At 49.5% G+C, this 26,837-nt stretch overlaps 3 protein-coding genes across 7 annotated transcripts in view; all 3 read right to left on the bottom strand.

The window, feature by feature from the left end:
* Nucleotides 1-2,204, bottom strand: part of LOC111145654 (RAB guanine nucleotide exchange factor 1) — a 54,051-nt gene extending 51,847 nt beyond the window's left edge. For 2 of the 3 annotated variants that reach the window (XM_022500727.1, XM_022500728.1), the window contains exon 1: nucleotides 2,133-2,204. The gene's annotated coding sequence lies outside the window, so the exon portion shown is untranslated. The remainder of the gene's footprint in view (nucleotides 1-2,132) is intronic. The other variant, XM_022500726.1, reaches the window with a different exon arrangement.
* On the bottom strand, nucleotides 1,540-12,610 carry LOC111145488 (collagen alpha-1(I) chain-like). Its single transcript, XM_022500383.1, has 2 exons — nucleotides 12,573-12,610; nucleotides 1,540-3,649 (listed from the first exon to the last, which is right to left on the bottom strand). Exons 1-2 carry the CDS (start codon nucleotides 12,608-12,610, stop codon nucleotides 1,540-1,542), a joined length of 2,148 nt encoding a protein of 715 aa, XP_022356091.1.
* On the bottom strand, nucleotides 11,577-26,691 carry LOC111145655 (potassium channel tetramerization domain containing 7). Of its 3 annotated transcripts, none has more exons than XR_002640487.1 (5): nucleotides 23,757-24,836; nucleotides 20,635-20,813; nucleotides 19,808-20,180; nucleotides 15,783-16,115; nucleotides 11,577-14,443 (listed from the first exon to the last, which is right to left on the bottom strand). XR_002640487.1 is itself a non-coding variant. In XM_022500729.1 (5 exons), exons 1-5 carry the CDS (start codon nucleotides 26,671-26,673, stop codon nucleotides 14,431-14,433), a joined length of 879 nt encoding a protein of 292 aa, XP_022356437.1. In that variant the 5' UTR covers nucleotides 26,674-26,691; the 3' UTR covers nucleotides 11,577-14,430. The 3 variants fall into 3 exon arrangements, 2 of the variants coding, with proteins under 2 accessions (XP_022356437.1, XP_022356438.1); XM_022500729.1 differs by lacking the exon at nucleotides 15,783-16,115 and adding an exon at nucleotides 26,530-26,691 and having other exon boundaries at nucleotides 23,757-23,926; XM_022500730.1 differs by lacking the exon at nucleotides 11,577-14,443 and adding an exon at nucleotides 26,530-26,691 and having other exon boundaries at nucleotides 16,051-16,115; nucleotides 23,757-23,926.
* Nucleotides 26,692-26,837: the final 146 nt, after the last annotated feature.

Genomic DNA, 26,837 nt, shown 5'->3' with positions numbered 1-26,837 from the left:
AACATGCTGTATCTCTGTAAGCCACTACCAAAGCTTTCTGGAAGAAGACGTGACCTAAGTAGATGACCCGCTCCACTTAAAAAACATTGTAACAGTAAGGTATTTTCTTCTGTTAATGAGCACTTTACGAGTTCAACTTGTAAACGCATGACCTTTTTTGTAGTACAAAAGAAAAAAAGAAAGTGCTTTTGCAAATATTGTGTCTAAAACTAGGAAACTCTAACAACAGGAACTACAAAAATAAAAGTTTCATTATGTATTTTTCACTCTGGAGCACCCGAAAATTACAAATATATCCCATGTAAAAATCCCCCAAAAGTCATTTTTAATTTGAAAATACAGGCCAAATCACCAGAAACGCAATTATGGTTATTTATTCTGCTTGGGAACTGAAGAGACTAGCTTCAAAAAACGGTTATGAGCTTGCTGACCATCTCCTGAGCTGCCTGCGCCTGGGGTACAGGAGGCCGCCAGCCGCACCTTAAGGTGAAGCAACACAGAATTGAGAGACCCAAAGGCTCTTGCTACGTTCCTGCTTCAGGGATTCCAGCAGTCTCCCCGACGTCATCCGAGGAAAATAAAGCTTAAGAATCTCAGTGTGCACCGTCTCACCCATTCCTGAACTCACACTCTGCTGCTAACTCGCCACCTTTAACTGCGCATCCGTCCGAGTCACGATCACAATGACAGCTCTTCACCCCTGGTGACCACACACACGTAAGCCACCAGAAACACGGAAACTGCTCTACCGCACAGTAAGAATCACGGCTTCTGCCCCAAGGAGCTTCATCAGACACAGGAGCTTCACCATCTAACTCGCAAGCAGCACCACGAAGTCCAGCTTTTTCCCGAAGCGTCTCAGGAGCTTCTCCCGAGTGCCAAACAACACGTAAGTTACTCATCAGGGGGTGACGGTGAGCCACCGCGTGCCTCCCGAGGGCGCGTCCACCGCCACCCAGTCCTCTGCAGGCACCGCCGACTCGCCCCGGCCCCGCGTCCCCCCACCCCCGCTCGTCTCCCCGGGACCCCCACCCTCCGGACCTGCGGTCGGCCCCGGGGCTCCGTCTCCGCTCGGTCCGGACGTGGCGCGGAAGGACCTTCACTGTCCCTGACCCGCATCCCGTTCGGAAGGCGAGTGACCCCTCCAACCCCGACCCCGTCCGGCCGTTCGCGCAGAGACCGCGACCTCCGCCAAGCTTCCGCCGCGCACCACCGCCTGGCCCGGCCCCCCGCCCCGCAGCTTCCTCGGTGCGAGTTTCCAGCTCACAGACTTTACACGCAGCCCGGGGGTCGCGGGGAACCGCCAGACGCGGTTTCCAGACCCACAGCCCCGACCCGCAAACCCGAGCACCCGAGCCGCCGCCCTCCACCCCAGCGCCGTGAGGCCGCGACATGCGCGGCGGCTTCCGCGTTCACCTCAGGGCAGGACGAACGCAGGACCCAGGCCGACGCGGCCGTCCGTGACCCTCTAAGCGCCCCCCCCCCCGCCCGCCCGAACTTCCGCGACGGCATCACCCCGCGGTCCTCCGAGACAGCTCGCTAGCAGGGGCTTCCCCGCCCGCCCCAGGCCCCCCGCCCCCGGCCGCCGGCGAGGTCCGGACAGGAGTTCGAGGCCCGGCACCGGGAAAGCCCGCACGCCCCCCCCGCCCCCGGACCTCTCCGCCCCCAGCACCCACGCGCGGTCGGAAGCCCCGGCGTCCCGGCCCGGCGGGGCTGCGACCCGGTCTGCGCCGGCCACGCGGCTGGGCCCCCGAGCGGCCCCGGGCCCGAGCCCGCAGGGTCCCCGCAGCCTCCGCGCTGGAGAGAGAGAACGCGCCGTCGCGCGGGGCGGGCGCCGAGAACGGCAGACGCGTGTACGTCGGGGCGCGGCCGGGCCCGCAGCAGGCGGCGCGAGCGCCCGGAACGCCCGGCTGGGCACCACAGGCTTGAGACGGCCGGTGAGGGCCGCGCCGCGGCGCCCAGGGCTGGCCCGACGGCGGCTGGACGCGCCGGAGCGAAACGGCCCCGGCCGGGGAGGCGGCACGGGCGGATGACCCAGCAGCCCCCGCCCAGACGGCGCCCCCGCCCCGCCGCGCCGCGCCGCCCGCAGCCGACAGCCGCGCAGCCCCCGCCGGCGTCCCAGCGCCCCATACCTGCGCTGCGGCTCCACGGCGTCGGGACCGCCGCCCTCCGCGCCTCGCTCGAGGGGTCCCCGCTCCGCCAGTCCGCGACCCGCCCTCCGGCCGGCCCTCCCTCCCTCGCGCCCCGCCCCCGGCGCCGCGAGCGCCCGTCACGCACGCACGACGTCACTTCCGGTCCCGGCCTGCGGAAGGAGGAAGTCGTCGCGGCGCCGCTCTGGGCCCGCGCTGGGCGGAGCGAGGCAGAGGCGGTGCCCGTGGTGCCCAGTCGGGCGCGGGGGCGGTGTCGAGGCAGGCGGTCGGGGCTGGCGGAGGAGCGGGCGCTCCGTCCCCGTGCCCGCCTGCCGCGACGCCCGCCGGCCCTAGACGACGCCGCCGCGTGCTCGGGAGCCGTACGCCGCCGAGACCCCGCACAGCCGCCGCCGCGCCAGCAGCGGTCGCCGGGTCGCCGACCCGCGGGGAGCGAGGCCGCGTGGGAAACCGTAACCCTGACCCTCTCGGTGCCGGGACTCCTGGTTTCCGAGGTCCCGGCCCGGAGGGAGGTCGGCTGGGCCGGAGGCCGTCCTGACGGCGTAGCAGCGCCGAGGCCCGCGGACCCGGTCGCTGGGAGGCCGCGCCGTCCGGGGCGTCCGGTTGCCGAGGCCCCGGGTCTGGAGCTTCGGGCCCTGCGGCCGCCTCGGCCTGCTGGACGCCGTCTGCGGGTCGCGGCCCAACGGAGGGGACGGAGTGTGGCATCACAGACCGGCTTCGCTTCTAGCTGCCCCGGTGGCCTCGGACAGGCGCCCGGTCGTCCCCTGCGGACCCCAGGCGGACTAGCTCCCGGTTGTCCCCGAACGCGGGCGGAGCGCGGCCCCCGCAGACGCGGGCTTGTGGTGGAAGGTGGGTGAGGGGGCGGCGCTGGGAGCGAGCCGGCGCCTTCGGAGGGGACCGGTCGGGGGCGGAGGGCGTGTTCCCGGCAGAGGGGTCTCCGGTTTGCGCCGCCGAGGACGCCCGCACCCCGCTCCCGGTGGCCGCACGCCAGCTTCGCTTCGAGCGCGTTTTCTTCTCTTTCCCGGTCACGCCCCAGAAGTGGCCCCGCCGCCGCCCCGCGGCCGCGGCCCTCGCCGTCCCCTCGTCTGTCGGACGTCGGTGCTGCCCGCCGGCGCCCGGGTCTGGGTGCGCGTGAGCCGCAGGCGTCCGTGGACTCCGGTTTGTGTGTCCCTCGTTGGTCGGTTACTTCCCAGCCACGAACCCTCCCCGCGTGTCCCCTGTGCCCAGCGAGGACCCGGGGTGTCGGACCTTCCGCAGGGGAGGCGGGGGGCCGGGGAACGAGCTCCCGGGAGCGCAGGAGATGGAGATGACGCGGGGAGGGGAGCGTGCGGAGCGAGCGTCTGCGGCCGCGGAGGGGAGAGCCCCGGCCGGGAAAGTGATTCGAGCGAAGGGCCAGGGAGCTCGTCGCGCGGGTGCGCAAGGACCTGGGCAAGGTGCTCGGTGCCGGGACGGGTGCGGGAGCGCCCTCCACGCCTCCCCGCCGTGCAGCGCAGCGGAGTGAACTGAGGGGGAGGCAGGAGAAGGGATCAAAAGTAACGGACACAGTGAGTGCCGGGACAACCCCTCGGTCAGCGTGGGAGGGAGCCAGAGTGAGGGCGCTGGTGGGTAGGACGTGAGTGGGACAAGCTACCCGGTTTGCTTCTCTCTCGGAGACGGCGGGGTGGGAGGCTACTGGAGGGGGGCCCCAAGGTTCTATTTAACTGAGGAAGCGATGTTTTAGCTCTTGAATTTAGTGTTTTATCTCTTGATATGTATATGGATATTCACTGTATTTTTTTATTTCAATTTGTGCGACTTTTGCATGTGAATTTCTTTTGATATTTATTTATTGATTGAGGGAGGGAGGGAGGGACTGAGGGAGGGAGGGAAAATCTTAAGCCCAACTCAGGGCTTGATCTCACAAGGCTGAGATCCTGACCTGACATGAAATGAAGAGTTAGACGCTTAACTGAGCGAGCCACCAGGTGCCCCTTTTGCATATGAATTTATAAAAATCAGTCCCATTGGAAAAAGTGAGGATAAAAAAGGGCTAAAAACTCATTTTGGAATCAAAAGATTCAAGAATCAAAGATTCATCTTGGTTCAAAAGAAAAAGAGCCAGGAAAAGGAGAGTGGGAAGAAAAAAATAGAAGAGGAAGACATAGGAGAGGAATAATGTGGAAGAGGAAAGACAAAGCAAAAGGATTGATGGGAAGAGTCAGATTGCATAGAAAGGTCAGATAAGATGACTCTACCCAAGAGAAATGAAAATGTATTAATAAAAGTGGAAAAAAGCAGGCATCCTTGTCTTGTTCCTGATCTTGGGAAAATGTTCACTCACCATTGAGTATGATGTTACCTCTGGGTTTTTCGTATATGGCCTTTATCATGTTGAGGGCGTTCCCTGCTATTCTTAGTTTACAGGCTGTTTTTTTACTCATGAAAGGGTATGATAGTTTTTAAAACTTAACTGTTTATTGTAAAATATAGTGACATAAAATTAACAGAAGAATGAATTTGGACCCTTACCTAACACCATATACAAAAATTAACTCAAACTGGATTAAAGACCTAAATGTAAGATATACAATTTAGAAGAAAAGACAGCTGAAAAGCCTCATGACATTGTATTTGACAGTAGATTCTTATGCAACACCAAAAGCACAGGTAATAAAAGGAAAAAACAAAAACTGGACTTATCAAAATTTAAAATTTTTGTGCACCAAAGGGCACAGTCAACAGAATACAAAGGTAACTCACAGAAGAAAATATTTGCAAATGACTTATCTGATAAGGGACTGTTACTCTTAAAACTCAACAACAACCAACCCAATTTACATGAGATTTCTTTCCATTTCCTTGTCATCTTTGTTTTCTGCAAGGTTTTAAAGTTTTCATTGTACAAATCTTTTACCTCGTTGATTAAATTAATAAGTATTTTATTCCTTTTGAGGCTATTATAAATGGAATTGTTTTCTTAATTTCTTTTAGGTTGCTTATTGTTAGTATATAGAGGGGTGACTGATTTCTGTGTGTTGATTTTGTATTACTACATTGCTCAATTTATTTATTCTAACAGTTTTTTTTCTGTAGAATCTTAGGGTTTTCTACATACAAAATCACTTCTTTGAGCAGAAATTACTTTTTCCTTTCTAACCTGGATGCTCTTAACTTCTTTTTCTTGACTAGTTACTCTGGCTAGAACTTCCAACACAATGCTGAATAGAATGGGGGGGGGATGAGCATCTTTGTCTTATTCTTGATCTCAGTGGCAACACTTTCTTATACCGTTGAATAGAATGTTAGCTGTGGGTTTTCATATGTGGCTTTCTTATACTGAGTCAGTTTCACTCCATTCCTAGTCTGTTGAGTGTTTTATCATGCATTGTGTCACAAGATTTTTCTCTCTCAATTGAGAAGATAAGGTAATTTTTTCACCCTTAATTCTCTTTAGACCATCTTTGTATTCTAGGACTATATCCCACTTGGCCACAATATATAATCCCTTTGATATGCTGTGGAATTCAGTTAATATTTTGTTGAGAATTTTTGTATCAATATTCATAGGGGATGTTGATCTGTAGTTTTTGTTTTCATTTTTGTTTTTTCCTATAGTGTCTTTGTCTGGCTCAGTATTGGGGCAACAAATGAATTAGTGAGTTAGAAAGCATTCCCTGCACTTTAAGTTTTTTGGGAAAGTTTGAGAAGGATTGGTATTAGTTCTTTAAATGTTTTGTAGACTTCTCCAGCAAAACCATCCAGTCCAAGGCTTTTCTTCATTGGAGGGTTTTGATTACTGTTTCAACCTTGTCACTAGTTATAGATCTATCTGGATTCTCCATTTCTTGGTGATTCAGACTTGGTAGGTTTTCTATTTCTAATAATTAGTCCATTTCCTTTGGTTAATTTGTTGGTGTATGTATGTTCATAGTATTTTCTTATCATCCTTTTTATGTAAAGTTAGTAGTAATGTCCCCTCTTTAATTTCTGATTTTAGCAATTTGAGTCTTCTTTCTCTGACATTCTAGCTAAATATTTGTCAATCTGGCTGATTGCTGTTGTTGCTGCTGTTTTTTAAGAATTTATTTGTTTATTTCAGAGAGTGAGAGAGAAAGCCCCAGCAGGAATCAGGGTCAGAGGGAGATGGAGATGCAGACTCCCTGCTGAGCAGGGAGCCTGTCGTGGAGCAGAGCCTGAGCCAAAGCCAGATGCGTAACCAACCAAGCCATCAAGGAGCCCCAGTTTTGCTGATTTTTAAAAAAAAAGTTGGTTTTGTTTTCTATATTCTCTTTTTATCCTATTATTTCACTTTTCTCCACTCTTAATGTTTATTTCCTACTCTTTGCTAACTTTGGCTCAGTTTGTGCTTCTTCTTTTTTAGTTCCTTTAAGGTGTATGGGGGCACCTGGCTGGCTCAGTAGGTGAAGCATGAGACTCTTGATCTCAGGGTCATGAGTTCTATCCCCACATTGGGTGCGGAACCTACTTAAAAAAATTTTTAAGGTTTAGTTAGGTTACTGATTTGAGATTTCTTAACTACAGATGTTTGCAGGTAGAAATTTCACTTAAGCACTGCTTTCAGTACATTCACTATGTTTTGTATGTTGTGCTTTTATTTTCATTTGTCTCAAAATACTTTCTAATTTCCTTTATGATTTCTTCTTTGACTTCTGGTTATTTAAGAGCATTTAAAAAATTTTTTCAATTATTGTGAGTTTTCCTTCTGTTACTGATTTCTAGTTTTGTTACACTGTAATTAGAAAAGACATTTTTAGGGGCGCCTGGGTGGCTCAGTGGGTTAAAGCCTCTGCCTTCGGCTCAGGTCATGATCCCAGGGTCCTGGGATCGAGCCCCGCGTCGGGCTCTCTGCTCAGCGGGGAGCCTGCTTCCCTCTCTCTCTCTCTCTGCCTGCCTCTCTGCCTACTTGTGGCCTCTGTCTGTCAAATAAATAAATAAATAAATAAAGAAAAGAAAAGACATTTTTATGATTTTTTAGAATTTATTAAAATTCATTTTCTGTGGTGATTATGTGATATGATACAGGTTGGCTAACGCTACTGATGGAAACATTTGCAGTATAGAAGCATATCAAATCAACACATTGTACACCTTAAACTTACATGATGTTATATGTCAATTATATCTCAATAAAGCTGAAAATTTTTAATTAAAAAAAAAAAACTTGTTTTCTGGCCTAAAATATGTCTTACTCTGGACAGTGTTCTGTGTGCATTTGAGAAGAATGTGTGTTCCATTATTGTTAGGTGAAGAGTTCTATATGTATGTCTGCTAGGTATACTTGGATTATACCATCATTCAAGTACTCTCTTTCCTTCTTGATCTTTCCTCTGGTTGTTCTATCCATTATTAAAAGTGGGATAATGAAGTCTCCGACTATTATTGTAAAATTGTCAATTTCTCCCTCAATTTCTCCTTGTTTCATATGTACTTGGTGCTCTGATTCAGATGCATATATGCTTATAATTGTTGTATCATCTTGTTGGATTAAACTTTTTTTCTGTATATAATGTCCTTCTTGTTTCTTATAACCCTTTTTCTAATGTAAAATTTACTCTAATAATTGCATGGAATATGTTTTTCCATCCTTTTACTTTCAACCTCTTTGTGTCTTTGAATCTAAAGTGAAACGCTTTTGGACAGCATATAGATGGAGCTTTTAAGAGAACATACTCCGCAAGTCTCTGACTTTTAATTGGAGAGTTTCATCCATTTACAGTTAAAGTAATGACTAATAAAGAATGACTTCTGCCATTTTGCTAGTTGTTCTCTATGTGGCATATTTTTTTTATTCCTCAATTCTTTCATTACTGCATTTTTGATATGCACTTGTTTTTCTGTAGCCTACCATTTTGATTCTCATTTCTGTATTTAAAATTCATTTTCTTAGTGGTTAGCTTTGTGACTGTAATTTGCATCTTAAACTTATAACAACATAGTTTGAATACCAACTTATTTAAAATTGCTTATATTCTGTACATATACATCTCTGTCCCCTTATCTTGTTACTGTCACAGATTTCAGCTTTAAAAATTGTATGCCTGTTAACACAGGTTTACAATTAATGACTTATGTTTGTGCCTTTTAAATCATATAGGGAAAGTCTTTTTAAAAAAAGTTTTTATTTAGGGACACCCGGGTGGCTCAGCTGGTTAAGCAGCTGCCCTCAGCTCAGGTCATGATCCTAATGTCCTGGAATTGAGTCCCACATTGCTAACTTGCACAAGCAGAGGGAGCCTGCTTCTCCCTCTGCTTGTGCTTGTGCTCTCTCTTGGATTAAAAAATAAAATAAGGGCGCCTGGGTGGCTCAGTGGGTTAAGCCGCTGCCTTCGGCTCAGGTCATGATCTCAGGGTCCTGGGATCGAGTCCCGCGTCGGGCTCTCTGCTCAGCAGGGAGCCTGCTTCCCTTCCTCTCTCTCTGCCTGCCTCTCTGCCTACTTGTGATCTCTCTCTCTCAAATAAATAAATAAATAAAATCTTTAAAAAAAATAAAATTAATTGTTTTATTTATTTTAAAGATTTTATTTATTCATTTGAGAGAAAGAGAGGATGAGCAGAGGAAAGGGGAGAGGGAAGGCAGACTCCCTGCTGAGCAGGGAGCCTGATGCAGAGCTGGACCCCAGGAGCTTGAGATCATGATCTGAGCTGAAGTCAGATGCTCAACTGACTAAGCCACCCAAGCACCCCAACACTGGCTTTTACATTTACCTAGGTATTTACCTTTCCCAGTGTTCTTTATTTCTTCATTTAGCTTCAGTTTACTGTCTAGTGTCATTTGCTTTTCAATCTGAAGGATTCCTTTGGGCATTTCTTACAGTGCAGGTCCACCAGTAGCAAATTCCCTTAGCTTTTGTTTATCTGGGGATGTCTTAATTTCTCCTTCATTCTTGAAGAGGAGTTTTGCCAGATACAGTCTTTTTTTAAATTAATTAATTTATTTTTAAAAGTAATTTATTTTAGAGAGAGAAGGAGGGGCCGATGGAGAGGGAGTGAGAATCTCAAGCAGACTCCATGCTGAGGACGGAGCCCAATGAGGAGCTCAGTCTCACAATCCTGAGATCACGACCTGAGTCAAAACCAAGACCTGGATGCTTAACTGACTGTACCACCCAGGCACCCCCAGATACAGAATTCTTAGTTGACAGGTTTTTCTTTCAACTCTTCAAATATGTCAACCCACTGCCTTCTAGCCTCCACAGTTCCTGGTAAGAAACCGTTTGTATTCTTTTTAGGATCCCTTTTATGTGATGAATTTGTTCTCTCTTGCTGCTTTCAGGATTCTTTTTTCTTTGGCTTTCTACAGTTTGATTATGTTTCTTGGTGTGGATCTCTTTGAATTTATCTCACTTGGAGTTTTTTAAGCTTCTTGAATTTGTATATTTGCCCCATTTGCTTTATCATTTGTTCAATCTCTCCCTACACACACACACACACACAGGCACACACATACACACACAGTTTTCCTGAAGAATGCAACTAAATTGCAGAATCATGCTTCTTGGCTTCTGTATATTTCAGTGTGTATTTCCTAAAAACAAAGACACCCTCTTAGATGAGATGAGATCAGGTGCATTCAGGGTGGTACAGCCATAGACGAAAGATACCCTCTTAGAAAACCAAAGCAGAATCATTTAAAAAAAGGAAATTAACATTGATAAAATCCTACTGCTTAATCTACACCCCTTACTCAGTTTTCATCAATTTTCCCAAGAATGGCCTTTATAGCTATTGCTTTCCCTGGTCCCAAATCTAACCCAGGATCATTTAATTGTCATGTCTCTTTAGTCTCCTTTAATCTGGAATAGTTCTTCCATTTTTATAAATTGTCTTTCAAGTTCTTGAAATTTTTGAAAAGTGGAAGATGGTCAATCTAAAGAATGTCCTTCAATTTGGGTTTGTCTAATGTCTTCTCATGATTAGATTCAGGTTATTCATTTTGGCAGAGAAATCATATAAATAATGTGTCTTTCTCAGGACAGGCCTTTTGGCTAATGTTGACTTTGGTTACATGACTCATGAGGAATCTTTCAGATGTCTACACTGTAAAGTTACTATTTTTACCTTTGTAATTAGTTATTTGTAGGGAACCACTTTGAGACTATGTTAGGTCCTGTTTTTCTTCAGCTCATCAGTTTTAGAATCCATTGATGATTCTTATCTAAGTCAGTTATAAATTTGACCATTGCTAAATGTAGATTTTTCCAAACCCCATCCTTTCCTTTATATTTATTAGCTGACATTTTACTGTAATTAAGAACTTTCCAGGGCACCTTGGTGGCTCAGTCGGTTGAGCCTCCCGACTCTTGGTTTTGGCTCAGGTTGTGATCTTGGGGTCATGGGGCTGCATAGGGCTGTAAATGTCGTGCACAACAGAGGCAACATCTCTGCCTTCAGAGAGCTTATTTAAAAGGAAATACAGACATAACAAACAAGATAATTACTATTGGTAATAAATGTGATAAAGGAAATAAATCAGGTGACGTGATAGATAGTAATGAAAGTGTGCTTTAGATGGCATGATCAGAGGTCCCATTATGTGACATTTGAGCTGTTATGTGACATTGGAACATAAAATAGGAAAGTGAGCCAGCCCATGAGAAGGGTTGGGGGAAGGGCATTCCTGGGAGAGGGAATGACAATCACAAAAACCTGAGGCAGGAAGTGAAAAAAAGGCCAGAGCAGAGATGGGAAACAAGGAGCAGGATGGTGAGAGGAGGCTGGGGTGCATAGGATCCAGATCAAACACGGTAGGACCTTACAATCCCATTGTAAAAGTGAAGGGTTTTAAGTGAGCATGCTGTAGGATCTAATCATACCCTTCAAGACTATTTTGGAGAATAGATTGGTGGGGTAATCAGGGGCTAAATTAAGCGAAGAAGCCCTTGTAGTAACACAGAGTGAGAGACAATGGTGATTCAGACAGGTGAATTTTTGATGTTTTCAAGATCCATCCTGAAGATATATTCAAGACTTGGCGATGGATTGCATTAGAAGGTGAGGTAAGGAGGAGTGTTAAAGATGATTCTCAGGTTTTTGTTGACTGGATTAATGGTGGTGGCATTTCCTGAGATAGAAAAGATAGAATAAGGATATTGGAGGTGGAAGAGGAAATGAAGAATTCCATTTGGATATATGAGGCTTGAGATGGCTAACCGACACTGAAGTAGCAGTATTTATCAGGTTACTGGGCATACAATTCAAGGCTGAGGAAAGAGGCCTGGGCAGGAGTATAAATTTGCGAGTCACCAGCATACAGTAATGCCAGTTATTGGGGCACCTGGGTGGCTTAGTCACTTCAGCGTCTGCCTTCAGGTAAGGTCATGGTCCCAGAGTCCTGGGATTGAGTCCCGCATCGGGCTCCCTGGTTGGTGAGAAGCCTGCTTCTCCTCCCTCTGCTCCTCCCACCGTGCGCTCTCTCACATAAATAAAATCTTTTAAAAAAAGATATGCCAGTTATTGATTGCCTCTTAGCTCCATATTCATCCTTCATTGGCTCTGCAGAATTGGGTTGGGACCTTTGAATATTTTTTCCTTTGCCAATTAACAGGATATTAAACTTCGTTAGCAGAGGATATCGGGGACACCCTGCCAAGAAGAAAGGTACTTCCCTTTCTGGTTCTGGTGTGATTGCCCCAGCACAGCTTCTCCAGCACGCAGCTCCTGCAGTGCATGTTCGCCAGCAGCACAAAGAGGCCAGCAGCTTTCCCCAGCACTCACCTTGGGTAGCTTTGTAGTGGAGTGCCTCTGATAAAACACCTCCCTAAAGAGATTTTCCCAGCATGCTAGAGGAAGGATTTCTAGCAAGTTCCACCAAGTATAGCACCCGATGACTTCCCTGCCATTCAGTAAACCATGGCTCTGCCCTCTCCAAAAAGGTCTGATATCAGCTCTGGGGAAGGGGCTGTTCTTCCTTGGATCCTCTATCTCAGTCCTGGGTGGCGCTTCCTCTATGTGGTCTTCCCACATTCTCTCTAGTTATCACTACTGTTTGTGAGCCAGTCCCTTATTATTACAATGCAACTACGATTAAGTTAACATATTAAAGATAGAAATTGTTCAATTACTACTTTTTTGTTTTGTCTTGACTAATACAAATGACTCAGTGCAATTCAGGAACACTCACCGAAGAAGGAAGCAGCACATACTGCTGCGTCAGAAGGTCCCAAGAAGTCTGTTCTTTTCCATTTTGAATGCGTGAGATATAAAGGCACGTGGGATAGCTGGCCTCCTTCTCAGGCTCTTGTGCATGTTTGCAGTATCTTCTGAAGCCAAAATGTTTGAAAAACACATCCTGCCTCCACTATGTGGAACAAGCTCCCAGTTTCACCTTGAGTACTCCAGGCTCCTGCAGACAGACATCCCTGAAGGGCTTCTTCAGTGCCGCCTCTAGACCTTGAATCTGTTGGTTTTATTGCAACTCACACCTACAAGGGTTGTCGGCCTGCCAATGCCAGTATCGTGGACATGCGGAAACAAGGGACAGAGGCTGCCCGTGCTCGTGCCTCCTTGTGATCCCTGCCAGGGCACTGAAATGCTTCTGGGTTGCGTAAGACCGTGATAGGAGAAAAGATGTACAGGGTTTTCAGCTACTGTGGAATTCTGGGCCCTGAGCAAGGGGTCAGCTCAAACCCCATCCTAAAAAGGCAGGATGGTCATGTGAGGAAGTGGAGGAGCATGACCGAATGGCTACTGCCTATAAACCCCCAAACTGTGGGGTAGTTGAGCATCTGGAGAACCTTCCACCTAAGAAACATCACTTTCTCATACATTATCATGAGGATACCTTGGTTGAACCTTCTGGAAATCCTACATCTGGATCTCAGTCCACAATTGCAGGTTATCCCAGGGCTGCTGCTGCCGTCAAGGAGTCAGGATTGCCATCCCAGCAGAACAGCTCCGACAGGGTTCAAAACCAGACAGTAAATCCCATGTCTGTGGAATCCTCCGGGCTAAAGGCCCAGCCAGTGTAAGTGGTGGAACATTCTGGCAGGTGACTATAGATGGTATTCCTCAACATCCTACCTCTTTGAACCAGCGGGAATTTCCAGACAGAGCTGTATTTGGAAGTATACAATCAGGCAGTTGGGTAGAACATTTCCTGAATATGTCTGGAGGCAGATACATGCTGCCTTGACTTTCTGGGAGTGCCAAGTGAATAAGGTCATCCTCATTTCGGCCAATAGTGATGTGGTCAGCTGACCAGGGAAGTCCCTATTTTTGTTAGGAAGCTCTTGGTGAATGCAGTTTCTGGGAAAAGTATGTTGATTATCCCTTCCAAGGGTAGAGGAGGGTGAGGCTAACTTATCTGTTTGGTGGGGCCTTGCAAGAATCCTCTGCTGCCATTGCGGAAGCGGTCACGGTAGACACGGAGCTTAGAGAGAAGGGCTGAAAATGCTCTTCAAATCCTAGCAGGCCAGGTGAGAAAGCTGAATCGGAAAATCTGGGACCTTGGTGCAAAGAGCACCTACCTGCCTAAGAAGCAGCGGGGGACACTGCTGGATGGAGCACCGCCGCCAGGGCTGGCTACCAAATGCTGGATGAGGTACGGCCAGAAGTGGCAAACCAGCTTTAAAATGCCAAAGACAGGGCTGTCATGAGTGGTGGGGGTGGGGGGTGGTGATGACACAGGGAGAGTGGGGACAGTAGGCACCCACAACAGATGGGTGCATAGACAGATGGGTCCTCAGGGCAGTGTAAGCTGAGGCAGAGCTGAAGGCAAGGATGTAATGCTGGAACTCACACTAATAAACACACTAATAACGGCACTTACAGAAGGTGCTACATGTTCTCTGGACTTAAACCTGATTATACCATCCAACCCACTTACAAACATAATAGAGGTATAAGGATTTCAATTCCAACTCTTAACTGATTAATTTCTTTTAATGGAGATCAAGCTCTAAGTTTTGTGGTGTTTTGGGTTTCTATTTCTTAATTTTTCCATCATAAAGGAGAAGTATGTATCCATCTATTCAAAAGATCTACTGGAGCTAGGCCACCTGCCACGATCACATGACACAGGAAAAAACCCAGGGTCTGTAATACATTAGGAGAATCTTCTAAAAGTCATGGTTTGTGGAAGGGTGATTCAGGTTGTCATTGAGATCACAGAAGGGCAGAAAAGGTACATCACAATCTGATTACGGGTCCCTTCTATGAAGTACTTCTGGATGGTTCAAGACTATTCAAAGTCTTCCCTGCAGTTGAGTCGGACTTCTTCCTGGTGCACGACAGTCCTGTTTCCATTGAGTTCCAGGTGGTTGGAGGTGGTGGAATCCCAGGATATTTAGATCATGTCACTGCTCAGGAAGAACAAGTGTGTGAAGGAGGAAGTCCTCAGCAGTCAGGACTGGGACTGCCTTGTTCCTAAGTCTGAACTTACTGTTACTGTGTGTATATGGGGGAGGGTGGCATTCTGGAGGGGGAGGGAAGAGCTCTGCCATCGGATGTAATAGATAACCCAGATCTATGGCTTTTGTAGTAACTGTCAGTTTTTCCTTGCATTTAGACTTCAGAAGAAGATATTCATCTAAGGGAAAAATGAGATACCTAATGTTCACAGCTAACAAGATCATTGTAGAAATGACTGGAGGAGGGAAAAAAAGGCATATAATTACCCTTGCTCAGAACAAGAACTATCTTCATTAGCATCCTATTCATATAGGGGCTTTATTTTAAAGTTATGTTAGATATAAAGTTTAAAATTATGTTTTTAAAAAATGGAGAACACTAAAACACATGACAGGAAAAACAAAATGGTAAGGAATCAAAAGATAGGAAGTTAAAGATAAGTAAACAAAAGTGAAAGAAACATGCTGTAAGTGAAACAGATCAAAAGGAAAAGTTAGTGAAGCTAGCCACGAGGTCATCTCCAAAATGACGACAAAGGAACAAACAGGCCCAGAGCCTAAGGGCCAAAAAACCCAAGCCAGGCACACAAGACGCCCTAAGCTAAACGAAAAAGTCTTACATTCAGTTCTTCTCCTGAGGCCAGGGGCATCCTTCCCCACGTGGCCAGGCTGCACATCTGTGTGGCTAGGCCCGCAGGCGGCAGGAGTCTAACTCAGCCGTCCCAGATCATCTCACCACACCAAGGGCCAGGGGGCGACCATTACTCGCCTCCATCACTGCCCACGAGCAGGGTCCTTCTCCACCTAGTAAACATGTGTCCCTCACTCAGAAGGGTAGTACACTGGAGACCCAAGCTGCCTCCTTAATGCTCTGGGATTACTTAAAACCTACACATAAAGAAAGTCTTTCTAATATTGCTTCTAGAGCATCTGCCTGTCAAATTTTCACAGGGTGAGCAAGGTGAAGCCCTAAGCCTGAGAGGTGGGACACTGAGCTGCCAAGAAGGGAGGGCCCCACTGAATACCTGTGAGGATTTCGGAAAAGGGCCCTCAGAATCCTGACTTCTACTTACTAGCCGCGTGCCCTTGAGGAAATTACAGCTCCGTGAGCTTCAGTTTCCCACTCGTTGAGTATTACTGGCGTATTGTTACTGTGTGATTGTGTGCAAAGTAAGTAGGTCAGGGACATACTTGGCACAGGTGATGCAGTGCTTTAACAGTCAGAATAATCGGAGATTTAAGGACGCAGTTGGAGGGCGGCATAGCTACCCAGCACGTCAGGACTCACCTTTCTGGGTTAATCCATGGAGTGACTCCAAGGGATATCTTGATGAGGACACTCATTAGCCAGGAAGGTGTCAAACTCTGCTTCCAGAGGAAGAACAACTCAAGTCCATTTTCCTCAAGGACCGGTCTTAACCACTGAGGCCCACATAAGCTTAGAGCCATTTCTCTCTCCCTTGAAAGAAGTGGTGAATGACAGAAGGGATTCCTTTCGGAACCACCTGACGTGGTTGGGAGCTACACAGTGACTGTTCACCTGTGGTATCTTCTTCCCCTGGAGACCTCTCAACACGAGAGGGGAGAGCTCTGTGCCTAGACTGGGTGGGCACACTCCTACCTGGAACAGAGACAAGGCTAGAGTAACTGCAGAACGGCCTTCACAGGGCCCACGTCCCTTTTACTTCAAGCCAGGGCAGAAGTTCGGCTGCCGACCTCAGGAAAAGAGCCTAGTTTATGTCGTTGAGCGTCCCAAAACACACCACATTGCAAGGAGAAATCAAGACATTGTTTGCTAGCACTGTGGGGGCAGAGCAGAGATGAGAATAAGTCCCTAAAAAAGAAAGGCACAGCACCCAGGTTCTAATTCTTCACTTTAATGCCATGTGAGGGTCCTGGGGCTCCATGCACCAAAGCGCTTACAGACAGGCAGCAATTGAACACAGGAGGTGTTATACCATGTACACAAACCCACCACCACACAGAAGGAAGACAGTGGGCCCAGGTGACCTCCCATGTTCCAGAGGCGACCGGTTCCTAGACCCAGTCTTTGTTCCCGCCTCCTCAACCCTGCCAACCCACCCATCTCCCAGTTAACATACGTGTACATATATGTTTCTTCCAGAATTCCATAAAGTGCCTCTTTCACCCCATGTCCCCACGCTCCGGCTTCTGATGAATAAAGCCTCCCCCTTTCAAGGATCACAAGGCAGGCACTGCCTTCATGAACGAGCCCCAGTGAAAGGTACCTAAGAAAGCTTAATCACTTGGAATCAAATACGGACAGATCCCAGGTAGAGGTAAAATTCTAACTGGGATCAAAATGCTCAGTGAAGCAGTTTTGTTCTGTTGCTGCTGTCATTCGTCTTAACCTCTTCAGGATCCAGTTTGGACCAAGGTTGCACATTGAGGCTCACCCCACTTTGTGGCTTGCAAATGTCATTCTTCTAGTTCCCCAACAAGCAACCCAGAGCAGGAAAGCTGTGTCACCTGACCAGCCTGAGGCACAAGGCTCCAACAGCTCCCAGAACACCCTAAGCCCCAGGAAGAAAGAACAGAAACTTTCAGAGCACAGTTGACTCTCTGCACAGGATGGGCAATAGACAGCCTCGTGAGTTACCCCAGAGATAGAGTAAGGATGCTGGCGATTCGTCTATCTCTTCTATTTAGAGAGTTACCCAAAGAGCTCCTCCAATCTGGCGTGCTGTCATGTTTCATTGTGGTTTTGTTTCGATCTTATTTGTTGCCATTAAGTTTTTCATTTTTGCGGAATTTTGTCATGGCTGCTATTGTACCATACAACCCTATCCCCTAAAACTTTCACCTTCCCAGCCAGCGAGCACGACACCGGGGAGAAAGGCGCCCAAAGCCAAACATAACGGAAGCTCCAAAGGCAGGCACTTGGTTTAACCCATCAATATTATGCACAAGAATTCTATGAAAACATACTCCCTTGGATTGGGAACAAGCATTCACCCTTCGGAGCCCTCCTTCCTAACCCAACCTTTCTTATGCTCTAGACCTGACCATTTAGACTTGAGAAGGGATCCAACTGGGAAAAGTCACTTCCTCAGATACGACCTTTATCTGGAGGCCATTATCACAAACCACCACATCCAAAAGCACTTTTCATCTTGGCCTTGGCTTCTCATCAGAGAAGGGCCAAACTGGGCCACTGAATTCTTTTACTTCATTTGAAAAGAGCTCGAAGCTGGCTGCCAGTATCCCTGCTCTGCCTGGTCTACTGGCCCAGAGCCTTGTCTCTCCCACAATGGCACAGAGTATACCACTGTGAGGACAACACAGGGCCAGATGGTCCAAAGGAGTGTCTCTAGCAAGGGGCCTGGGGACAGTGTCCTCATCCAGCATTCCTGTAGCCCTAAGCTAGTATTCAGGGCCTATCTTTGAGCAAACTTACATTTGAGCCTACCAGTCACTCTGTCTTCCATGTTTGGACTCTAACCAAAATACTGTGATGCCCTGTGCCAGCGGTGGGAACGAGAAGGAGCCAAGGCTAGATAACCGAAAGCACTGGGATTAATTGTCTCCTTTCTACTCATACCAGCTTTCTCCCGAAGAGTTTGCCTCAGTGTCTGTCCAAAAATGAGTTTGCATTAGGCAGTAACACCGATCGGAGCAAATTCAGTGAAGGACTTCTATTAGAACAAGACAAGAGCCATGTTGTTGGAGTAAGCTTTAAGCAGGGACAACAACTCCAGAACAGTGATGATTCATTTGTGGATGAGAACAACGGAGAGAACACATATCTCAGAACCTCAACAACTGACTTTACCTTCCTCTTAGAACACCGTGTGGACCTCTGTTCCACCACATGACGTGGGAGTGCAAAACTGCGCCCCGCAACCCGTTCCACAGAGGGCCAGGAGATCACTGCCCCACTGAGGGGTTCAGCGAGGTCCCAGGACTTGGCCTTCTCTTCCTCAGAAGGATGCAGACATCTTCAGCTCCCCCTCCCCCTACCTCATCAATCTGGTCTTGTAGGACTGAGACCAATGAGGCTGTCCTTACCCGTGTTTTACATATAAAAAAATCTCCCTAACAAATACCCAGGACCGTCAAGCACAAGTCATGATCACAGGGAGAAGCCCTTAATGCAGCACAGGAATGTTACGTTCCCACTGCTGGTGCCGCGCAGCTCTTCTTTCAGGAGACGCGTGTCCACAGCCTGCTTAACTGCCCTGGTCTGAAGACCGAGCAAGAAGAAAATGCAGTGGGAGCAGGACCCTGTGGATCTTTTTCTCTGTCTGAGATGTGGAGAGTACAGCGTGATGGAGGTTTGCTACGACTGTCCTACAGCTCCTGGTATAGCTGTGCCTCCCACCCAAGCCTTTGTTTGCTTCCTCAGAACAGACACTTCTCCTAGGAGAACGTGAGCAGGGTAAAGCAGCAGGGTTTAAAAAAGAGGGGGTTCCTATCTACAGAGGTTCACCACAAATTGGATGCTAACACATGAAATGGCAGCCAAAGAGATATTCTGAGCCTCCAGAAAGGATGTTACATCTCAAAGATAACAGAAGATCTAGGCAACCTGCCTGCTTGACTCAGGGAATCTTCGAAAGGAACCTCTGAAGTCTATATTACAGCCCTGAGAAGATAACCCTTCAAGCAAGAAAGGTTGGTGGAAGGTAGGAGAAGCTGCGGCCCTAAGGCAGGGCTGTAAACATTGTGCTCTTCTAAGGCCAACCTGGTGCACGGCTTTGGCAACTATGGTTACATCTCCAAAAGGTGGTGAAGAGTATGTTTCAGGAGGAAGAGTCTCTCCACATCCTAAAACAAAGCCTGGAACTATCCCTGGGGGAAGAGGGAGAGAAAATGCTTCTCCTTCAGTCAGGGGCTGTGGGGTAGGTCCTTGGGTAACCCCCATCGCAATCTGTGTTCATACCTGTGTGCTAGGCGCACGCAAGGGGCCCTTGAACAGGGCTGAGGAAGGGATCATGCCTGTATTAGTCTGGTAACGTGGCACTAAAAAGGGCAGAAACTCTCTTGCAAGACCAGGAGAGTGACAAAACCTCTCTGGACTTCCTGGTCCAGCCCTAGCTTGCCAGACCCCATCAGCCTCAGGAAAAGACTGCCGTGCCCTGAGGCACAAGCCCTGAGCCTGACCTCAAGGTACAGCTGGGAGACTGGAGCTGCCAGGAGACCTCCATCCCCTTGCAGCTGTGCCTCAGGACTTGGTCCTCACCTCAGCGGGTCTGGGGCAGTTAGTGTCCCTCTCAGGATCCTACTCCCAGAGCCACTAAAGAGAACAGACGCCCTCCCTGACAGGCCTCTGTCCCTAGCAGGGCTACTCACCACCACGTGATCTTGAACTCATAGATGGGACGCTTGCAGTAGTAGTGGTTGATGAGGTGCTTGTCACACACCCCGATGCACTGGTGGTCCACGACGAGGCCCTGGGCTGAGAGGTCCGTGACCAGGCAGTGCAGTAGGTCATAAACATCAGCCACAGCCTCCCAGGGCCCAAAAGACACATCCACCTCGCAATGGTGCTCAAAGAGCTGCCCATCGCTCTCGCTCCGCTCGAAGCGCAGGGAGTTGAGAAGCGGACACTCGTAGGGGGTGATGGGCATCTCCTCCTTGAAGACACAGACCTTGAGCTTGGCAAAGCGGGCCTTCCGCTGTACCGCACGCAGCCGGGCAATCTCCACAATCCGCTCCAAATGGTCTGTGGGGGTGAAGACGGCACCATCACTGGGACAAGGGTCAAGAGGTTGGGGCGTGGGAAAGGCAGGGTCAGGGCACACAGAGAGAGCCCCAGTGAAGGCAGGATCCAACAGGGGAGAGAGATCCTGGGGAAGGGACTCTTTGGGCTCATGAAGGATGCAGACTTAAACAGGGATCATGGATCACCATGGCAAAGGGAAACCAAAATGATGGAATGAGGACAATCCTTTTGAAATGGGATTTGATGATGTCATAGGCAAAGTGGGTCCTATTTAACCTGAATTGTCCCAGTGTGACTGGGAGGGGAGGGCAGAAAGGGAAGCAGGAATCTCTCCAACCTTGAGCAATGCAGATGAATCTCAGACCCACTTCTTCTGGTGAAGACCTAGGCCCAGACAGATGCCTTCAACCCTCCTTTCCCACACCTTGACCACCCTGGGCAGTTGACCCCTCACCTTTGTAATAGGGCATGAGTCCCAGAAATGCCTGGCGCACTTTCTCCCCCTTCAGAGGCTGCATGTTCTCTAGCTGCTCCAGGAGGGGACCGATGGCATAGTACTGGGCCTCTTTGTACACAGCCCGTACACGCTCCCGGGGTGGCAGGTCGCCTGAGCGCAGAAAATTCAGCACATCTCTGAGCAGGAAGGAAAGAGAGGTGCTGAGAAGGAGCTAATGCACCTGGGCAGTGACACATGGTAGTTAGAGCACAGAATCTGGAACCAGACTACCAGCTGCGTAATCTTGGGTAAGTGAACCTAACCTCTCCGTGCCTTGATTTTCTCATCTGTAAAATGAGGGAAAATTGTAAAAAAAAAAAAAACTACCCCATAATGGGATCAAGGGATTCAGTGAGTTTATAGATAAAAAGTGCTTGGAAAATACCTGGCACTGGGTAAGCCCTCAGTATGCATTAGCAGCTCTTATTATCAGCGTCATTACTATTAAAATTACTATTAGGTATATTTTTTATTTTTATTAGGTGTTGTTATTATTGGGTATACATAGGAATAATGGAAAGATGTGATTTCTGGGTTCCTTAATCTAGATATTTAAATTGAGGTATAGTTAATATGCAATCAAGGTATACAGTTTGATTACGACCACCACCTACACCAAGATACAGAACATTTCCATCTCCTTAAAGTTTTCCTCTGCTTCTTCCCATTCAAGCCCAAAATTCTTCTATCAACAAAGACTACTTTTGCCTCATCTTGACGTTCATATAAGCAGAAGCACACAGTACGTTCTCTTCTATGCTTATCTTCTCTCCTTCAACAGAATGCTTCTGAGATTCATTCCATACGTCGTGTGTGACAAATGAGGTGGCCCGGCACTGAATGGACAGCCTGTCGTTTATTTACCAATTTTCTTGTTGATGGACAGTTGCGTTGTTCCCAGTTTGGGGCTCTTATGAGTAAAGCTGTTATGAACATTCCTGTATAAGACTTCCTGAGGACACACGTATCAACTTCTCCTGGGAATGTATTAGGAGTAGAACTGTTCGCTCGTAAGGTGAAGTGCATGCTTAACAAAATGGTTGTAGCGTTTTACATTTTCACCAGCAATGTACAAGGGTTCCCCATCTTCTGTACATCCTCGCCATTAGTCTTATTCTGTAGCTACAAAGACATCAAATGACTACCCCCAACACCTGAACAAACTGGTTCTTGGGTGAATAAAATCACATACTGCATTTTCTTAAAATAAAAATTCAGTTCTTTTAATTCTATCTTCAGATTCTTTAAGTGCTAAGAGTAATCAGATCCTTCACTGGTAGGTGTGGGCAAGTCTTTTCTGTAAAGATGTGTGAGTAAACCCCAAGATCAAGATGTTGCCTCAGTAGTAGTCTATGACCATGATGTAATACCAGCTAACACTAACTAAGTCCTGATCTGTGTCAGTCATTCTCCATGTGTTATCCCATTGAATCACTTCAAGGACATTGTGGAGTAAGTGCCATTTTGGGTCCACTTAATAAATGAGGAAAAAGAGGGGCTCCGAGAAGTTAAAGAACACTCTTACTCAAGGAGCCACAGCTAGCAGGAGCCCAAATGCAGACCTGCTTGACTCCAAGCCCATACCCACAGTGGTCAGACTCCAGTCCCAAGTGTTTCACTCATCAAGCAGTCTTCATGGTGGGTTCTGGGAGCACAGGAACCACACCAGCAGAGAAATGTACCTGACCAAATGCCTTAAGCACCTGTACTATTTTATCTGAGTCTTTAGGCAACTTCCTCTGCTGATGATGAGTCAGAGGCCACGGAGTCCGCAGCCCGAGGATGAATCTACAACATCCTGCTTTCCGCCTCTGACCCTCTCCAGCTTAGGCCACCTGGGCACAGGCACATCAACCTAGAGCCAAACCCTGCTCCCCCTCCCCACAACCCTTTTCCAAATTAGCGCTCTAGGATCTTAAGCAAACCTTGGCCTGCTCTGAAAAACATAACCCCGGGGCAAGGCCCAGCTAAGAGTACTGTGGGAGCTGCCAGCTGGGGCCAGCACTTTCCTCCCCCAAACAGCCTGCAAACAAAAATCTTTTTATAGCTCTGCAGAGCGATGTGACACTTTGTTTCCTCAGCATCGGAGGCAGCTGACAGCCCAATGGGGACACCCAGATGGTTCAAAGTAAATTGTCTGACCAGAGGCTCCTTTCTGAGGGTAAAAATGACCCTTCTCCCAGGGCGGGCAATCCGAATCAGAGGCCAGCACAAAGATGTAGTGGCTGGAGAGTTTCTGCCTCCCTAGTCAATCTGTTGAAGGTCGAGAACCATGTTCGTTCTCTAGTCATTCCAAAGTTGGACTGAAGGGCCAAAGAGCTTTCGCCACATGCTCTGGAGGGACCTGGCCAGAGGTCACAGATTATGTAATCGGCATGGCAGGCCTACGAGGCAGCCACAATTATTTCTCATTTCACAAATAAGGAAACTAAAACATAAAGTCTTTAAACTGTTTATGTGTGAGGTGTCAGAAGTCCTTTCTTGCGAAGGGCTATTTTCTTTTTTGAGATTGTGTCTTTCCATGTTTTAGTATTAAAATGACAGTCACAATTAAAGGTGTTTGTTTTTTTTTTTTTTTTTTGTAAAGACTTTTCTTGGCAAAATTAAAGGATGGCAATCACATATTGGCCCTTCCCTCACCTTTTTTTTCATTTGTTTTAAAGTACTGAAGGAAGTCTGACGACCATGGTCACACACCATGTCCCTCCCTAATGGCAATGTGGAGCCCCAGAATCTGAATCTGAGAATTTCCCCCAAGAAGCTGTGTTGGAACTCCCCCGCCTCCTGGTGGGATCACATCTATTCCACACAGATGACAACTTTCTGGCCTTAAATTTCACAGGACAGAAGCAGTTCCACCACATGCAGCCACTGGGTGTCACCTGGGATTTCTCTGGCTGTCCTCATCTCCTCTGGGAAAGTAACTGCCTTTTTATCTCATTCAGCAAACACATTTATTAAATTCCAGCAGCACATTTGTTATCTCCTCTTCTAGGTGCTGTAGAAGACACTAACGCCCCATACTGAAGCCCAGGACACTTACTAGGACTACAAAGCTGATCACAGAGGGATAAACATACCCAAAGTGCGTGCCATCCCGGTCAATGAAGTACCGGCCCTCGGCGTCGGTGGGGATGTAATGCCGCCCGCTGAACATGGCCGCCAGCATGGTGTCCTCATAGCGCCGCAGTGTAGACAGGCGTGTGGTGAAGTGAGCCCCTCCAATGTTAAGTGGGACAACCTCAGGAAACTGGAAAGGAACCACCGGCACTTTCAGCCAGGCATTGGGGAATGAGAGCAGGGGCTGCTCTGTCTGCATCTCCTTGGGTCTCATTAGTGCGGCACCATTCAGGTACCCAAGGCTAAAATACGGGAGTCTTTCTGGATGCTCTCCTCTGTCGCCCCCTTCCCCCACACTCCTCAGTTGCCAAGTCGACCCCACTGTTCCCCAATACCATTCAATCAGGGCTCCCCACCCCAGTTCTACTATCTCTGCTCTAGAATGAATTTACCATTTTTATGTCCTTGCTTATGCTGTCTTCTCTGTCCGGAATGTTCTTTCCAGTCTCCCTCTGTCCATCTAGCAAATGCAATTGCCCTGAATGTGGTATTTGTTGTTCACTGCACAAGGGGACCTGTCTCCCAGTGATCTGCCAGCCCAGCTGTGTGCCCTTTGTCTAATGCACACCACGGCACCATATAAGTTAGCGGCATCTGTTCACTCTAGAAGCTTCTCTTTAAGGTTCCCGATTCTGTGAGCATTCTTTGTTCCCCGCTTGCCCCCAAGACCGAGTTAATTAATGAGTCACCCTCCACTGTGCCTCCACCATGTGCCACGCTCTCCTCTCTGTAGTGCCTGGCGTGCCACAGGGCAGGCTGGCAGTTATGTACTCCTGTCAGCCCTCCTTTCTAGAACCCAAGCTTCCTGAGGGCAGCATCTCATTCACTAATCAGGAGGCCACCCACAGCAGGGCTCCCAGATGGCCGTGGATCATTCCAGACATCCACTCCCCATTCGCTTTACCTCACTGCTTCTCTCCTATTTAAACCATAGAGCGAGATCAGTGCCTGGTCCAGCTCAGGTTCCGGAGGCATGGGCAGGGGGAGGAACAGGGCATGACGGTATAGAATGGCCCAGATCAGCTCTGGGTAAAATGTTCAGCACCCGTTAGGGGGGAGGGGATATCTTTCACTGCTTGTTGTTTTTAAAGAAATGAAGCCAGTTCTAATTTTCCCACAAACCTCCAGCTTAACTAAAATTCTATACTAGTGCATACTTTTCGGTATTATAACATCTCTCAGCTCCCATGTACCTTTGTCTGCAGAGTCCTTTCCCCCAGCTTTCCAGTTCCATCTTTTCCCCCACTCTTTTTTGAGGTGTAGCTGACACACAAGGTTGCGTTAGTACTCGGGTGTACGGCACAGTGATCTGGCAGGTCTATACCGTGCGGTATGCTCACCACACGTGCGGCTACCACCTGCCACCAGATACCACTATTACAGGATCATTGACTATATTCCCTATTCTGTGCCTTTCATCCCAGTGACGTATTCATTTCATACCTGGAAGCCAGCACCTTCCAGTCCCCTTCAGCCACTCTGCCCATCCTTCCACCCCCGCTCCCCTCTGGTAACCACTGGTTAGTTCTCTGTGTTTATGAGTCTACTTATGCTTTGTTTGCGCGTTTGTTTTGTAGATTCCACATATAAGTGAAATAATATGTTTTCAAATTCTTTGTGAAACACAGTAGGACCCCAACACATTCCGTCAAAGTCACCCGGGGCCCCACACGGTGTCCGGGGCGCAGTGAGGACCCAAACACGCCCTGAATGAACGAATGATGAAGGAACAGGACAGAAAGGCGGGTGCAGCTCTTGTGTGGGTGCCCCGTCATCCTGTCACGCGCTCCGCAGCTCCTCCGCCGAGGACGCGAGCTGCCGCGGGATAACGAGACTCCACACTTCTGGAGCTCTCGGGACCTCTTCCAAGGGCATCTCCTGCCAGTCCGGGGGTTCGCTCCATAGCAGAGCTGAAGACTGGGGCGCAGAGGGAAACGGTCCAGCAGCGTGCGGGACCCCACAGCGGGCAGCGGGCCTGGCGCGAGTCCTGCGCTCCCGCTCGCAGACCACGCCGCCTTCCCGGTGACAGTGCCCACGAGATGACCCCGCAGCGGTCCTTTCCTTTCCCAGCTGCGAAGATGCCCGCAGGGTTTGGCTCGTGGTCACAGGCGTTTCGGGATGCTGCGAGCGTAGCTTCCAGTCCCGAGGGGACCGGCCACCCCCCCGGAGCTGTCCCTCCTCCCGGGACTGCACGCGTCCCGGCCTCCCTCCCGCAGCGTCGCCGCAGCTCCTCCTAGTCTCGTCCTGCCGGGCCGGGAGGCCCCACCTTCCCCTCTTCCCCGCCGGAGGCTCCTACACGAAGCCAGGAGGAGCCCCCGGCACGGGGGCGGGGAGGAAAGCCCCGCGGCCGGCAGGTGTTGGCGGCCACGCCGATCCGCGGGCTGCGTCCCTGCATGGGCCAGCGGGGCAGCAGGTCTGGGCAACCGCGAGGGCCGCCTCTTGGCTTTCCTACAAGACGCTCCCCTCTCGGGGCGCCCGGGCCCCCTCCCTCGGCCCCTCCCCCGTCCTCTAAGGACTGGCCGCGGGGCGCTGTCCGTGAATTCCGAGAGCGGGGGCTGGGCCGGGGGACACCCCCCGGGTGCGTTGAAGGGGGCGGGGGGCAGGCGCAGCTCCTCGGGCGCCGCCCTCGGCCCGGCCTCTGAACCCAGCCGCAGCCCTGCTCACGCCCCGCGGTCAGCTCTGCGGGGCCCCGGCTTCTCCCCTGAGCCCCTTCCCACGCCCCGTTCCCGGTACCTCCTGAGGCAGCAGGGGCAGCGCGTGCCCCGCCTGCGTGGCCGTCGGGGTGGCCGGCTCCACGAAGTCGTCCTCGGCGTCGGAGCTGGACATGGCACCGTCCGCGCGACGGCTGTCTGGCTCCCGCCCCGTGACTGCCACCATCCCTCTGGCTCTGCACAGTGGGCGCGGCTGCGGGCGGGCGGCGGCGGCCCGGGCACTAGCGCCGAGCAGCGCCGGGCATGACGCGGCGCGGCCGAGGGGCGGGCCCGGGGGGCCGAGGGCGCAGGGTGCGGGGGCCCGGGGGCGGCCACTCCCTCAGCGCCGAG

The sequence above is a fragment of the Enhydra lutris genome, unplaced genomic scaffold (assembly GCF_002288905.1).
Source record: "Enhydra lutris kenyoni isolate GAN:26980312 unplaced genomic scaffold, ASM228890v2 scaffoldscaffold13, whole genome shotgun sequence".
NCBI classification, from domain to species: Eukaryota; Metazoa; Chordata; class Mammalia; order Carnivora; family Mustelidae; genus Enhydra; species Enhydra lutris.
This window is presented reverse-complemented; position numbering and strand designations above follow the sequence as displayed.

What these genes read in the sequence shown, in the direction of transcription:
- LOC111145488 (XM_022500383.1), bottom strand. Translation starts at nt 12,610, where the DNA reads ATGTCCACGATACTGGCATTGGCAGGCCGACAACCCTT. An exon ending in TTGGCAGGCCGACAACCCTT is followed by an intron (nt 3,650 to 12,572) that starts GTAGGTGTGAGT and finishes CCTCCCCCTCAG; the next exon opens with TTCACTCCGCTGCGCTGCAC.
- LOC111145655 (XM_022500729.1), bottom strand. Translation starts at nt 26,673, where the DNA reads ATGGTGGCAGTCACGGGGCGGGAGCCAGACAGCCGTCGCGCGGACGGT. An exon ending in TGCCCCTGCTGCCTCAGGAG is followed by an intron (nt 23,927 to 26,529) that starts GTACCGGGAACG and finishes GTTCCTTTCCAG; the next exon opens with TTTCCTGAGGTTGTCCCACT. An exon ending in CGGGATGGCACGCACTTTGG is followed by an intron (nt 20,814 to 23,756) that starts GTATGTTTATCC and finishes CTTCCTGCTCAG; the next exon opens with AGATGTGCTGAATTTTCTGC.